This window comes from Frankliniella occidentalis, unplaced genomic scaffold, assembly GCF_000697945.3.
Source record: "Frankliniella occidentalis isolate FOCC.00 unplaced genomic scaffold, Focc_3.1 Scaffold221, whole genome shotgun sequence".
NCBI classification, from domain to species: domain Eukaryota; kingdom Metazoa; phylum Arthropoda; class Insecta; order Thysanoptera; family Thripidae; genus Frankliniella; species Frankliniella occidentalis.
Genome location: NW_026267347.1, coordinates 222,182 through 236,078, shown reverse-complemented (window position 1 = coordinate 236,078; position 13,897 = coordinate 222,182). Strand labels below are relative to the sequence as shown.

Here is a 13,897-nt window from a genome sequence, read left to right as displayed (position 1 = left end):
CCTTTTTTTCTGGGCTCAAATTTCGACTTCCGGTGTGTTGGCAGCACTGTCGGGTTGCCCTAGAACACTTTCGAACAGACGGGGTACCCGTGGCAGCCGAGACAAAAAAGGTCTCAGCCTCCGAAGTCGCCTTGGATGCTGTTTGTGGCGTTGTGTTTTTTATTGCCAAGACGTGTCTGGGGGTCATTAGGGTGTGGGGGATACACCCAGGAACAGTGCCTGACTGCGTTTATTTCATTTTGGCCCCATCTGCGCTGAAAAAAAATAAAAATATAAAAAAATCGTCGAAAGTCGATTCCGTGTAAGGTTGGATGGGTTGGTTGGCCAACTGGTTGGCCAACTTCGCTTACGTGCCCGACCCCTGGCGAACGGAGTTACCGGCGCAGCGAAGCGGAGCTGGCAACTCCGTTTGACGGAAGGGCGGGCCTGCTTGTTTTTGGGTACTTTTGTGAGAAAGACTCCGTTTACCGTCTCAACGGTGAGAGATCGGGACGAAATTTTAGCCCTAAGGGCTTTACTTTCTCAAGTTACCCCTTTGGTTGCCAGGATTTGCACCAACCGTTTCGTCGTCCAGAAGTGACAACAATAATACCCTGAAAATTTCAAACCTCTAGCTCACGTCCTTCTTGGGAAACGGACAGACGGACACAGGGGCGATGGCATAGGCCCGCTTATGTAGCTTTTAAGCAAAAGAGCGGGCTAGAAACGAAAGCCGGCAAGGCGCCCGCGCTGTCCCCCCCCCCCCCCCCCCCTCTCTACTAGACGGAGTGGGGGGCAGGCGGGGAGGAGTGCGGGCGCCTTTCCATCTGCCGTTTTTTGTTCTTATTGCTTCCACTCCGCGCTCCATTGGAATACCCTATTTCCACACGGATATTGATGGTCTCTGGTGCGAGAGACGTTGATATTTACGACAGGCCTTTTTTCCCAACTAGGGTGTCAGCGCCGCAGGCCCAGGTAGATGTACGCATCTACGAATCTAGACATTTATCTGTAATCAATTTTCCCAGAAGATTTGAAACGCCATTTGGTGGCGAACGCTGGCAACATCGACTTTAGCTTCCCGTCCTTCTATTTCAAAATGAGCGCATTCTTATTTTTTTGTACTTATCTATAGGGTACAGTCATTTCTGGATATTCTTCCCCGCGATTCTCTTCCATCCCCACCACTCCGGTGAGGCGGTCGAGAGCCGGCTGAGTGTGACAGGTGACGAGTCGCCCCGACGGCCGGCGGGCCGGGGATTAGTGACCCTTGGGGAATGGTCCGAGCTGGGCCGTTCGACTGTTCCGATCAAAGTATGTTCCCTGGAAACCCGAGTGTGTACTTAAACGCAGGAAATACTGCGTACTTGTTGGTATTCAGTATTTCCTGCGTACTTGTTGGTATTCAGTATTTCCTGCGTACTTGGCCATGTATTCAGCATTTGCTGCGTACTTGGTTAAGTACGCAGGAAATACTGAATACATGAGTAGGTACTCAGATCACAAGGGATACCTGGGTCGACATCACAGTATTAGTGCGGGAAGTAATATTTTTAATGAAATGTTGATGGTAATACTAAATACGATTCAAAGTAAAATAATTTGTTATAGAAAACTACTCAAATTTGTAGTAAATATAGCACAGATTTTCTTGTTGCAGTTTCTAACAGCTTCTGATTATTATTATTCTTATATTTTATCAACGTAATTTCGCTTTGAGTGAAAATACTAGAGGAGTAATTATTCGCACTCCGCGCTAGTGTTGATGAATTTCGCATATCGGCCTGTTGCTGTTTTTGTCAAGCTCGAGTAGAGCAGAAGACAATGTTTCTGTTTTTCAAATCCGTTGAGTCATTTCACTTTCATTACTGACTCAAAACCAATCATACTTGTTAAGAAACTGTGGTTTAGCTATCCCTTATCATCCAAAGAAATGGTGCCTTTCAGTCAACACAACCCAGAACATCTGTATACTACAACATGGTTTTTCTTTGGTGCATAAATCAAGACTGCAGGTGGCCCTTGCAATGCAGAGGTTAGGAGAGATATGGTGAGTTGATTGAGTTGCAAAATGCACACAACAGGAGAAATTAATAAAAACAGTTAGAGAGGGGAGGCATTTTCTTCCATACAAATTTTATAAAGATTCTATTCTCTTAATTTGCTGAACTGTTCGGCCTCCAGTCGCAACTTATTGAGAGACATACACGCAGAAAAATAAAATTCGGTTCCGTGCAAATCGGTTTAACTGCACAATTTTACACCCGTGCAAAAAAGTTAGCTGTGTGTAAAACTATTTAGCTGTAGAGCTAAGTGACATAAGTTACACGGTTAATAAACGTTGTGGTTTACTATGTGGCTATAAAATTAGCCCTGGTGCTAAATAAATTAGCCCAGTCTATTCAGTTAATTTAAGGAGGGGGTTCATTTGATATTCTTCCGAGTTGAAGCCCAAAACGAGGAAGAAAATCGAGAAATGACTGTACTCTGGGGCTCGGCTAGACCGGTAGGGAAGAACAAAAATCTGGAAGTAGGGTAAGGAGCCCTAATGTGGCCACTGTCCATTGATGGCCACTTTGCTCGATTTCCAGCCAATCTGGTCACTTTACAATCTTGGCCTTGAAGTAGTGTTCTAGTAAGGTCCCTACTTAGGCATAATAAGATAAACTTCTTCACATCGTTGTTTACATTACAAGAAAAAGGGGTGGCCATCATTGGGCACGCCTATTCTTAAGGTGGCCATCATAGGGCATCTTACCCTATATTTAACTTCTTCTAGGTCTAGTCTTAGTGTGGATACAGAGTTCACGAAACGCAATCGTGATTCTCACGCAAAGTGCGATTTTTCACGCCAGGCGTGATTTTCACTTTTCGTAAGCTTCACACAGCCAAGCAGGAACCGACTTTCATCACGTCTGGCGTGAAAATCACGCCAGGCGTGAAAATCACGCCAGGCGTGTAAATAACGCTGGGAACTCCGTATCCACTTTTATGTACCTTTTCATAGATGTGTTATTGGATTCATAAGCTAACATCAATAACTTTGAAGGGATTTTGCGTAACTTGCATGTATTCTACAAACTACGGCACACACAGCCAAAGATGTTTAGCGTATGAAAAGAATGCTTCGTTTGTTGAGTTTTGATTACGAAGTAGACAGACGAAGTAGACAGCAAAGGTACCTGGCAAAAAGATGGTTCAAAGCGAGCCGTCACGCAAACGGGCCAAAGGCCTGTTTTCCGACAGAAGATGTATTACACCGTGAAAACTCCGAAGGCCAAGCTAGGACCGCTCCCTGCCGAACGGAGTTGGCGGAAGAGCGGGCGTAGCTTGTTACAGCACCAGTTTTGATATAACGCATGTTATTAAAATTAATTACAAAAATTTATGAATTTAAAGAACATTTTTGTCAGGTACAGTCATTGTCCCTAAATTCGGACGGTTTTGGAGAAAAAATCGCCTCTGACGTTTAGAATTTTTGAAATATGAAAAATCGCTGGGGATTCTAGAATTGTCACGTCGAGACGCATCTACCACTCTCCGAAAATATTTTTTCGTGCTAACGGTATATGGGTGAGGGCTGCTGTTTGAATCGTGTCCGTATTTAGGAACCAATGCGTTCTAAATTCGGACGGCTTTGAAAAATTATGAAAAGTGAACATTTTTTGGGAGGTGTCGAAACTTCATGAAAAACTTGACATTACCCTACCGTAGGGTGTTTCAAAAAAAAAAAAAAAACGAGAAACGAGTATTTACATTCTGTGGTGTCCTCTGCAGGTGTGCAATCTCCAGTTTATCAATCTCGGTGGATCCAAGAGACACCATGAGCTCTTCTGCAAGCAGAGGTAAGGGTAATTCAAGGTAGATAAAACGCCAGACCACGTTCCGCGCAACAAGATTCGCGATATCTCACGGAGCACCGCGTCATTTTGTTTTGTCAGGTCTTTTCCCCACCCTGGAAGACCTCGATCCGGGCCGGAAGAACGAGTCTTTGCCCCGCGTCAAGGCCAAGTATTCCAGGTAACTCTAAGAGCAATGTGCCACCGGCCTATTGCCGTCTCATGATGAGCATTTGAAACTTTGGCTTGGGCTTTAAATGACTTCGTGACATTTTTGTGTTGGTGTTCTAGCTACGCGGAGCTACTGCAGACGCACGTAGACCTGCTCACCGAAGACTTCATCAGTGCCCTCAGCGAGCAAGTTAACAACCTTCGCGCGAACCCTTCTCTCTTGGACTCGTCGGCATGCTACACCGTCACGGGACGGTATGTTCATCAGGAACGCTCAAAACAGGTAGGAGAACGTGCACACTGCCAACCGAACAATCGACTTGGTTCATACACTGTCATCTTTTGACGCTAAATTTTGGTGTTCCCTGAGAACTTTTAAAATCAGCGTCGTATGGTGCTAAAAATTTTATATTCTTTTGCACAAGATGCCAGATTATGGCGTCTACAGGCGCCAACATTTGGTGCCTGTGGCGGTCCTTGAACGTCAATATCTTAGCGTCTAAAGACGCAAACCAAATTTTAGTTAATTCAATTAAGTTTTTCTTAGATTTATCACAGGAACTTTGCATGATCTTGTAAACTGCTTCGGGTTGAGCAAACTGACGAAATTTCTGTCCTTAGGACATCTATCTGTCACTTATGAGGAGAGAACACAATCGAAATTTGTCCTCCGTAACAATCATTTTTTTTCTGTCGTTGCGTGTAAATCCGTTTCCTCGATACGGACGTAGTTGTTCTCTTACATCTAGAGTGTGGGTTAGGGCTACTAATACGCTACTAATACACCGACGCCCCCCTCCACACCATTTCACCTCCTTTCTTTGCCCCCAGTCCCCTCGCCAGACTGCTGCTAGATGACGTTTCAGTTCAGTCAGCGCGTCTTCAGTCAAATCCGCCTTTTCCACTAAATTAAAACTTTTCAGAAAATTACAGTACGCGCAATATGTTTAACACCGTATCTTCCTAACAGACTGCAGGTATATACTGTGTACCGTCATGTTAGATAGCCCCGACTCGGCCGCTCGCTTATCCCCCAACCTGTCGAGATTCTGGAACCACGGGTCCCTATGCTGGCAGACCCTCGTGTCCCTAATGTCTCTCACTCCACCGTGCGAGGGGTAAACAACTCGGCTGATCCGGGGACAGATGAATATATTACGAAGTAATATCGAGAATACAGGTAATACAAATATTACGAGTAATACAACTACTATCAACATATTACAAGTATTATAAGGTATTACAAGGAACACAAGGAATACAAGGAATACATAGTAATACAAATCATATTAAGTATTACAAAGTAATACAATGTAATATAACGTAACATAAAATAATATACACGCCTTTTTTGAGCAGAGACTATTTCTGTGTTTCTGATGAACAAGTGAGCCAGGCCCTTTAAAAAGCGCGCCCCAAGAGACTGTAGTTGACATTGAACCTAGCACAACACTTATTCGAATACTTCCTGTGCTTCCCTCCGGCAGGTTTACTTCCGCTACTTCATGTTTTTCTTCTCTCTTCATTTAATTATGACAACAAGAATGCCATCCCACTTTTTCATACTGATCAGGCGAATAACGGTTTTCGAAAATTGAAAGCATTGAATTAGGAGACTATCTTGCTGTAAGAAACGTGTTGTCAATTCAGTGATCTGGTTATTTGCACGAGCAGGAAAAATGTAATGTTAAATGCGTTAGCTAAAGAACATTTTTGTTTTGAATAGCCCCGAATGGGTCGAAATGACGAAGGAGTGGGGGGCCAGCTAGCAAGGCGGATCGCGAACCGCCGACGTCCTTTGTAGAGGTATAGTCGTGGGTTGCCCGCACTGTTTTTCAACGAATGTGACGTCACATTCGTTTCAATGTTAATCGTGTCACGTTCGTTTGAATGTTGTGTCATATTCGTTTAAACGTGAATCAGCCAAGCCTGGGCGCCATTAGAGCATCACCTCACCTGAAGTCACGTTTAAATGAATGTGACACAATATTCAAACGAATGTGACATGTTTCACATTAAAACGAATGTGACGTCACATTCCTTGAATAACAGTGCGCCCTGCATCGGGCCCCCGCTTCTTGGTCATTCCGACCCATTCGGAGCTAAAAGGTATTTGAGAGCTGGAAGTTAAGAAGTAAAATGGAAGAACAAAACGCGCACTGCGCCTATGAGCACACGCTAGACCTGTTCCCAAAAACGCCTTTTTTGAAAATCGACCGGGACCGCTCGAATTTTTGTTGCAAATAATTCAAAGCTTAACGCCCTTAAACCGTTTTGAGGAAGGACAACGCTAACCCGTGCCGCAAAGCAGTTCTTCTTTGTGTTTTCTCATTAAAACACGATATTACTAAATCAGCTGCCGTTTTTTAACGCTTAGGCCGATTTTGATGCCCTTTGCATGGTATGTTTGTTTTACACACTGGTAAGTCCCTGCAAAGTCCCCCCGCTGTAGCCCCAATACTTTAGGAGATATAGCCATTCAAAGTTTTGGTCAATTTTACACTTTTCCCAGAAATCACTAAATTTGCAGTTGGAGGTAAGACATCGACCACTTTGGCTCCTAAAAATCCGAACCAGCAATGTTTCGATGCGAAATTTTCTCAGGATTCCAAATATGCCCCCGTCAGTGCTGTAGCTCTTAGCGTTTCTATGTCAAATCGATGAAAAGAGTAGTAAGGTACGGGAATCACTAGGGCTTAAGAGCAGCGGTTGTAAAAAGCAGTCCGACAAAAAATGTTATAAAACAAAAGTTGTGGAAAAATGTTAGCTCTTTTACTTTTGTCTTATAACATTTTTTGTGGGACTGCATTTTACAAAGGCTGCTGTTAAGGTAATGCTTGGGTAAAACTGGAAAAGTCGGGTGAAAAACAGAGTTTTTTTAGTTTTAAATCTACATGCTAGTGAAATCAAGAAAAAGCTCTATATTATTCTAAGTTAGTTCGTTGCGGATCTTTTAACATATAAGTCTACAGTTAGACATAACACAGTGGGCAAAAACTATTTTGAAGTTATAATTTTTTTATGAAATTTCAAAAATAGCTCTTGCGCACAGTGTTATGTCCAACTATAGACCTATTATATGTTAAAAGAACCGCGACAATCTAATTTAGAATAATATAGAGAGCTTTTACTTGATTTCACTCGCATAAAGATTTTAAACTAAAAAAGCACTGCTTTTTGCCCGACTTTTCCAGTTTCACCCAAGCCTTACCTTAAGCCCTACACTGAAAATAAAAGTTGGAATTTTCCAATAAAATTCTGTCCGAATAGTTTGGAAACGCGATTTTCCAAACAGTTATCGCGAATTTTCGAAACAGTTGTTGGAAAACAAAATTTCCAGTCCTCTTTTTCGAAAGTTCCGAACAATTTGGAACAGCAAAAGAGGAACCATTTCACACCAGAACCAAGTTTAGAAGCATCAAAAATGACTATTTGCCAATATAATCAAAAATGTTAGTCAATTGTTTTTGAAAGATCTCTAAAAAGTTTCGAAATTTCCAAATAGTTCGGGGAATTGTGTTTCCAAACTGTTTGGATTTCAAATTTTCCAAACTGTTCGGGCTGCAAATTTTCTAGTTCATTGTCTGGAAATTTCCAACAAAACCTTTTACAGTGTAGTGCACGGTAAAAAAATCCAGCGTGAATTTTACCGACCCGGCGTGGCAACGCACCTGAACACGCGCTGGGCTGGGAATTTACATGCCCACATGGTCTGTGAATTCCCGGCCCAACCACCCGCGAAGTTACCAGCCCAGTGGGCAGGGAAGGTTGTCATTACAAGCCCAAACTGTAAATTCACTACGTGGGCTGGAAAGGAGCCTTTGCTGGCCACCAATCTGCAAAAATGCACGTCGCGCTAGCAGATCTGTCTTTCTTGCCCACCAACTGCGAATTCCCAGCCCGCGGAGTGTTCTGCTGCGTTGCCACACAAGGAGAGTGGAAATTTGCGAGCGAAGCGAGAATGCTCAGGGCATATGTCGAGTGCGAGTTCCACCGGAGCCACCGCTTCCACTTTCTGGATGCTACAGTCCTAAGGGACTGTTTAAGCATTCGCCAACATTTACTATCAGCTCAGAAAAAATTAACGCCGTTGGTGTCATTGGGCATGTTAAAACAACAACTCATGCAGTTGCCGTGATGAAAGTGACTTTACACGTGGGCGCAATGCGAAGTGACGAGGAGAGCAGTACCGTACTGAACAAGGCATCGTTGCGGGGACCTTCCGAGCGCTAGCATTTAACATAGTTTTTCTAGAATATGATTGACTTTCGGAACAAATGCCGATCGTCGTCGGTTAGGTTGGTTCCTCATAAAACATACCACGTAAAATTAAAAGGCACTTTGCAAAGGAATTTTAAATTAAACGCGATTAACTAGGTTTTTATGAGATGCGATCACTGCAACGCCATCTGGCGGCAGTTGATCGCAATGCAGAATCCTTGTGGAAGTTTTGCCCGGTTTTGCCGGATTGTGACAGAGCTTAACAGGCAAGCACATCATTTCTTTGAGTGCCGCTGCAGCTTTTAAGACCTGTTGTGCCGATTTCCGTTCAACCGAAATCTCTCCTGAATTTTACCGTCCGTGGGCTGGAAAGATTACTTTTCCCACCCATCACGGTGAAATCTCCTGTCCAGGGAGAGGAAATTTGCAGCGGTATAGGGAAATCCCCTTCCAGGTGGTTGCGAAAGTAAGCTTTCCAGCCCACTCCTTGTGAAATTACCTCTGAGGTGGGCAGGTAATGCAGCCTTTCTCAACCCAAACGGTAAATTTGCTACCAGGGCTTGAAATTTACTGGCCAATGTTGCCTGTAAATTCACTTGCGTGGGCTTGTAAGTGGCTCTTTACCAGCCCACTGGGCATGTAAAGGCTACTTTACAGCCCAAACAGTAAATTTCCAATCCATGTGTTGCGAATTCCCAGCCCACTGAACTGTAAAATTACTAATATTTTTTACAGTGTGATTCCCGTACATTTCCCCTCCTAAACGTGGCGGTAGCGCCTAAACGGCTTCAGATAAAGCAAAACGGACGAAACATTTGTCCATAGGGCCGCAACACTGTTAAAAAAAATCCTGGGATTTCACGGAGGAACAGTCGTGAAAAGTATTGCCAAAGTCCTTTGGGATTTTCCAAAGAACTTTGTAGATTTCACGTGTCGAGTTTAGCTTCGTTACATGTAGACGAATGAAAACTTTCACCTTTTAAAATCTGTTTTAGTACACAAAAAACTAAGAACGGAGTCCTCTGGGAATTTCTTTTAGTGGTAGAAAGTGAATCTTCGGGAATTCCCAAGAAATTTTTAACAGTGAATTTGACAAGTTACTCCTTAGGAAGTATTCTTGAAAATTATAAACAATAGCCGAAATAGCAGCTTTTGGAACGAATGCCCAAAGTAACCCCTCAATATGAATTTGAGCAAAAAGTTTTGATGTGCCCTTCGATGACACACTTAGACCAACAATTTTCCAAAGTAGAATGAAAATCGGGAATTTACACTTGGCGGGGTTCCCTTGTTAGTTATATTTTGGGGGCGTCATGCTGATAATACTGCTTGCATGAAGCCTCGTTTCGTGCGATTATTGTGTAAAAACCTGCTTCCAATTTAAAAATATTTCTGTTTTTCGATTTTAGGTCGAGTTTAAACTTATTTAAGATATAAATTACACGGAATATCGATATTCGACCATTTTGGGTCCGGTCTGGTCCGTTTTCGTCACCTACACTACTCTTTCGTCGATTTGACATGGAACGCTTTGAGCTACAGCACTGACGAGGGCAGGTTTGGAATCCTGAGAAAATTTCGCATCGAATCGTTGCTGGTTCGGATTTTTAGGAGCCAAAGGGGTCGATGTTTTAATTACAACTGCAAATTTAGTGATTTCTGGGAAAAGTGTAAAATTGACCTAAACTTTGAGTGGCTATATCTCCTAAAGTATTGGAGCTACAGCGGGGGACTTTGAGGCAAATTTTTGCATAGAAATGGTCCACATATGTGCCCAACTCGCCTTTATCGCCTTTATGATCAAAAATTTCCGTTTGCTCCCCGGTGTGCATTAGGGTGTTTCAAAAAAAATTAATTTTTACCAGTCGCCGATTTTTAGGTGCGTCTAGGTCGTCTGATTCCAACGCCGTCCCCCCCGTTGTCCTACGACATCGTTTACCCACTGCGCAACGCATTTGAAACTTTCAGCCGCGTCAAGGGCCCCCACCTCCTCGCTCCTTCTCGCGCCACTGTAACGCCGCGGGTACTAGTATCGATATGAAAATTTCAGGGTATGTTCTGAATGGCTATCTTTAGACAACGGAAGGGTCGCGGCTGCAGTGGGCCGCACCCAACCCCGTACACTGTAAAGAAATTGGCTGACTACAAATTGTGAGGGGGGTGGGGGAGGATTGATCGCAGAAAAAAATCGCGAGTACCTGCATGAAGCCTTACCCATCCCCGAAGTCATCGACCACTCTGACCACTAAGCGCACTAGATCTGTGGGCGCTAGAGACCCGAATCGCGCCGGGCGGACGTTTGGATGCAGCGCGCAGCTCAGAGATCTGGCGCGGCACGGCACGGACCGGCCGCCCAGTCCGGCGCGCTCAGCGCGCATTGGCCGGCTCGCCGGTCCGTGCCGTGCCGCGCAAGGTGAGCAAGGCGGCGCGCGGTATCAAACAGCGCGGAGCGGCTGAAATTTTCACACACGTTGCGCAGTGGGTAAACGATGTCGTAGAACAACGGGGGGCACGGCGTTGGAATCAGACGATCAATACGCACCTAATAATCGACGACTCGTCGAAATCAATTTTTTTTTAAACACCCTAGTGTGCATCGGTTTCTTAATTGAACAATTTGATCGCATTCACTGCACTGTTAAAAAATCCTGCAAACTGCAAAGCATCATTTTGTAATTGCAAAGTGAATGCTTCATAGCTTCAAAGGATCTAATTAGATCTAATTATATCTAATTAGAAGTATTTAAATACTTCGCAGTTCGCGTTGCTTTTGCAGGAATAACACTGTGACGTGCGATCCGTTTGAAAATATTTTAAGGAAAGGAACAGGCACTAACGTGTTACGGACGTCAACAGGCTGGATTGGAGTTTACCTTCAATCCGTCTCGCTACAACCACGTGAAGTGGGAGGAGGAGCGTCGTTTTCTCACCGGCAACCTGGTGCTGCTGACCCAGTCTAACCTCAAGGACTTCATCGTGGGCGTGGTGCACGACAGCCGGCCGCAGCAGCTCCGCCAGGGGCGCGTCGTGATCAAGCTCATCAGGGGCGTGAACGAGGATGGCAGCTTCTGGTCGTGTGACCACGAACCCTATGTGAAGCAGACATTTAAGGTAAGGAGAACCAGCTGCCGATTATACGTAACACAGATATATTTAAGTTTTGTCATGCGCATTGAAAAATTTCTGTATCATACACTGTGAAAAATAGTAGTAAGGGTTACGGGAAAATTTTCCATGATAAAAGTCGTAAAATTACAATTTGAAATTGAAAATTTACCAGCACTCCCTATCGACATGGAATCGACCGACGAGCAAGAGTGGTCTGTCGTAAATTTACGACTCATTTTGTAAATGAAAATCACAACAAATTTCGTAAACATACGTGTATTTTTTCACAGTGTGGGTAATCTAACCAGACCACACCCACAGCAAATGCGCTACACGCATGTAGAATTTCCCCCACAGTCGTTTGTCGTTTAAGGAAAAGTCCCGTAGTGCAAATTTGCTTCATTTACATTTCTGCGTTGTTTATAGGAATGGTCCAACACATCATTTACAGTTTTACACTCACGTGTTTTTTTTAAAATATTGTTTTCAATTTGAAAGAAGCCATTTTGCCGTTGTAATATACGTATCTAGTACGTATCTTAAATGTTATAAATTAGCCACACCCAGATAACGGCATTCTTGCTTTTACATGGTTGCCACAAGTCTGGAAAACCTTGAAAACCGGGAAAACTCAAGGAAATAAAAAACTGTCAGGGAAATCAGGGAAAACTCAGGGAAAATGAAAAAAAGTCAGGGAAATTTGGTCTGACTGGTCCCCAAACTGCAGTCTATTCGTCGTTTAGGTCAAATACACATTTTGACGTCCCAGTAGGGTGTTTTGTCCCAAAAGTTTTCGCGCTCGCTTCGCTCGCGGTCTTTGTATTACAGTTGGGGGTATTTGTTTGCCCCAGTACTTCACCAGGAACGGTGCTTACAACTCAGGGAAATTCGGCGCAAAATGGTCTGGAAATCAGGGAAAACTCAGGGAAAATGGAAATGAAAATTTTGTGGCAACCATGTAAATTTTAGCATGTCATACTAATGACTCTACTCAGAAACTCTAAAAAACATACTAATTCTTAGAAGGTGAACATACTATTTCAAAACTCTTAACTCACATATTAATGACGCTGCTTGGCCTGCCGGCGGCAACGATCGCTTCGTAAGAACAATCATATAATAGAGCGGGCCGAAGGCCCGCCGAAACCCCTCGTCTTTAAATTTGCCCCGTAGACATAAGAAAAGAATTTAACGGTGACGCACCGTGACTACAACGCACCCTTCTGCTTAAAAAAACATCTTTTTTAAAGGGGGGAGGGTTAGTTTTTCCCATATTGCAATTTGAGGCCTTCTTCAACAACTTAATGTTTACTACAGAAATTTTTAGCTTATTTACGCTTATTTATGTCAAACAAGCAGGCCCGCCCTTCTGCCAAACGAAGTTGCCAGCTCCGCTTCGCTCCGCCGGCTACTCCGTTCGGCAGGGGCCGGGCCTGCTTGGCCTGCCGGCGGCGGTTAGGGGACCATTTCTGTCACGCGATTTGCTGAAGAGCATGATCGAATGATGTAGCGGGCCTTCGGCCTGCTTAAACCCGTCGTCTTTGAGTTTGCCCCAAAGACTCGAGAAAGGGATGCAACGGTGAAGCACCGCGACTACAACCCACCCTTCTGCTTAGAAACCGTTTTTTGGGGTTGGGGGAGGGTTTCTATTCTATTTTGAGGTTTTTGGGCCTTTCTCTACAACGTTTTGTTCACTATGGCAATTTTTAGCTTATTTTCGTCAAAAAAGACTATCTAGCGCCGAAACGGTTAGAGATAGAGCGAAACGGACGAAATTGTCGCCCAGAGGGCTCTGCTTCGACGAGTTACCCCTCAGGAGAACTTAAAACAAAAAAATACTTTTTTTGAGAATCTTTGAACCTTGGATACCCCCATTCACACCCTTAGGAGTGGTTGCTAGGATTTGCCGTAGGCGTTTCGTTCTCTAGGAGTGGACCTTAAGATACCCAGAAAATCTCAAGTCTCTAGCACATCTCCTTCTAGTGGAACAGACAGACACGGGGTCCTTTGCATAAGCCCGCTGGATATCTTTTTCAAAGCAGAAGGGCTGGCTAAAAACTATGTCATTCAGCCTGAGACCCCCCCCCCTCCCCCCTGTCATCGACCGTAACTTTTTTGCCAACCCCCTTCCCCTCCTCCACCTATTACGTAATTTGTGCACGCCGCCTTTGATACCCCCATTCACACCCTTTGGGGTGGTTGTCCGGATTTGCCGTAGGCGTTTCGTTCTGTAAGAGTGAACCTTAGGGATCGTACCCAAACCACGTGACGCATTCTGGGGGTGGTTGGGGGTCTGTGAAAACACCACTCACCACCACCAGGGGGGAGGGAGGTGTTTCGGCCAAGTCACGTGACTATTAATTTCCTATTTAAAGAAGCATGTTTTTGAAAAAGACTAACACAAATCCGTTTATTATGTGATAAATCACTGAAATCTGACGGTGTTTAATCGAAAAGTCACCACTAAATTAAGTTTTGAATATCAGCAAACACGCACTTTTTGTTAAAATGCTGTGTAAAGTAGTGAATACGTCCAATAACACACATGCTGAAAACCACGTGAAAATGGAGGGGGGGGG

The 13,897-nt window shown here is 44.1% G+C and overlaps 1 protein-coding gene across 1 annotated transcript in view; it reads left to right on the top strand.

Annotated features, from left to right (window-relative positions):
• Positions 1 to 13,897, top strand: part of LOC113214661 (uncharacterized) — a gene marked incomplete in the record, with an annotated part of 64,647 nt that overhangs the window by 10,597 nt on the left and 40,153 nt on the right. The window contains 4 exon segments of the mRNA XM_052272724.1: positions 3,757 to 3,824; positions 3,921 to 3,999; positions 4,110 to 4,272; positions 11,067 to 11,321. Of these exon segments, the coding sequence (XP_052128684.1) occupies positions 3,803 to 3,824; positions 3,921 to 3,999; positions 4,110 to 4,272; positions 11,067 to 11,321 (519 nt within the window).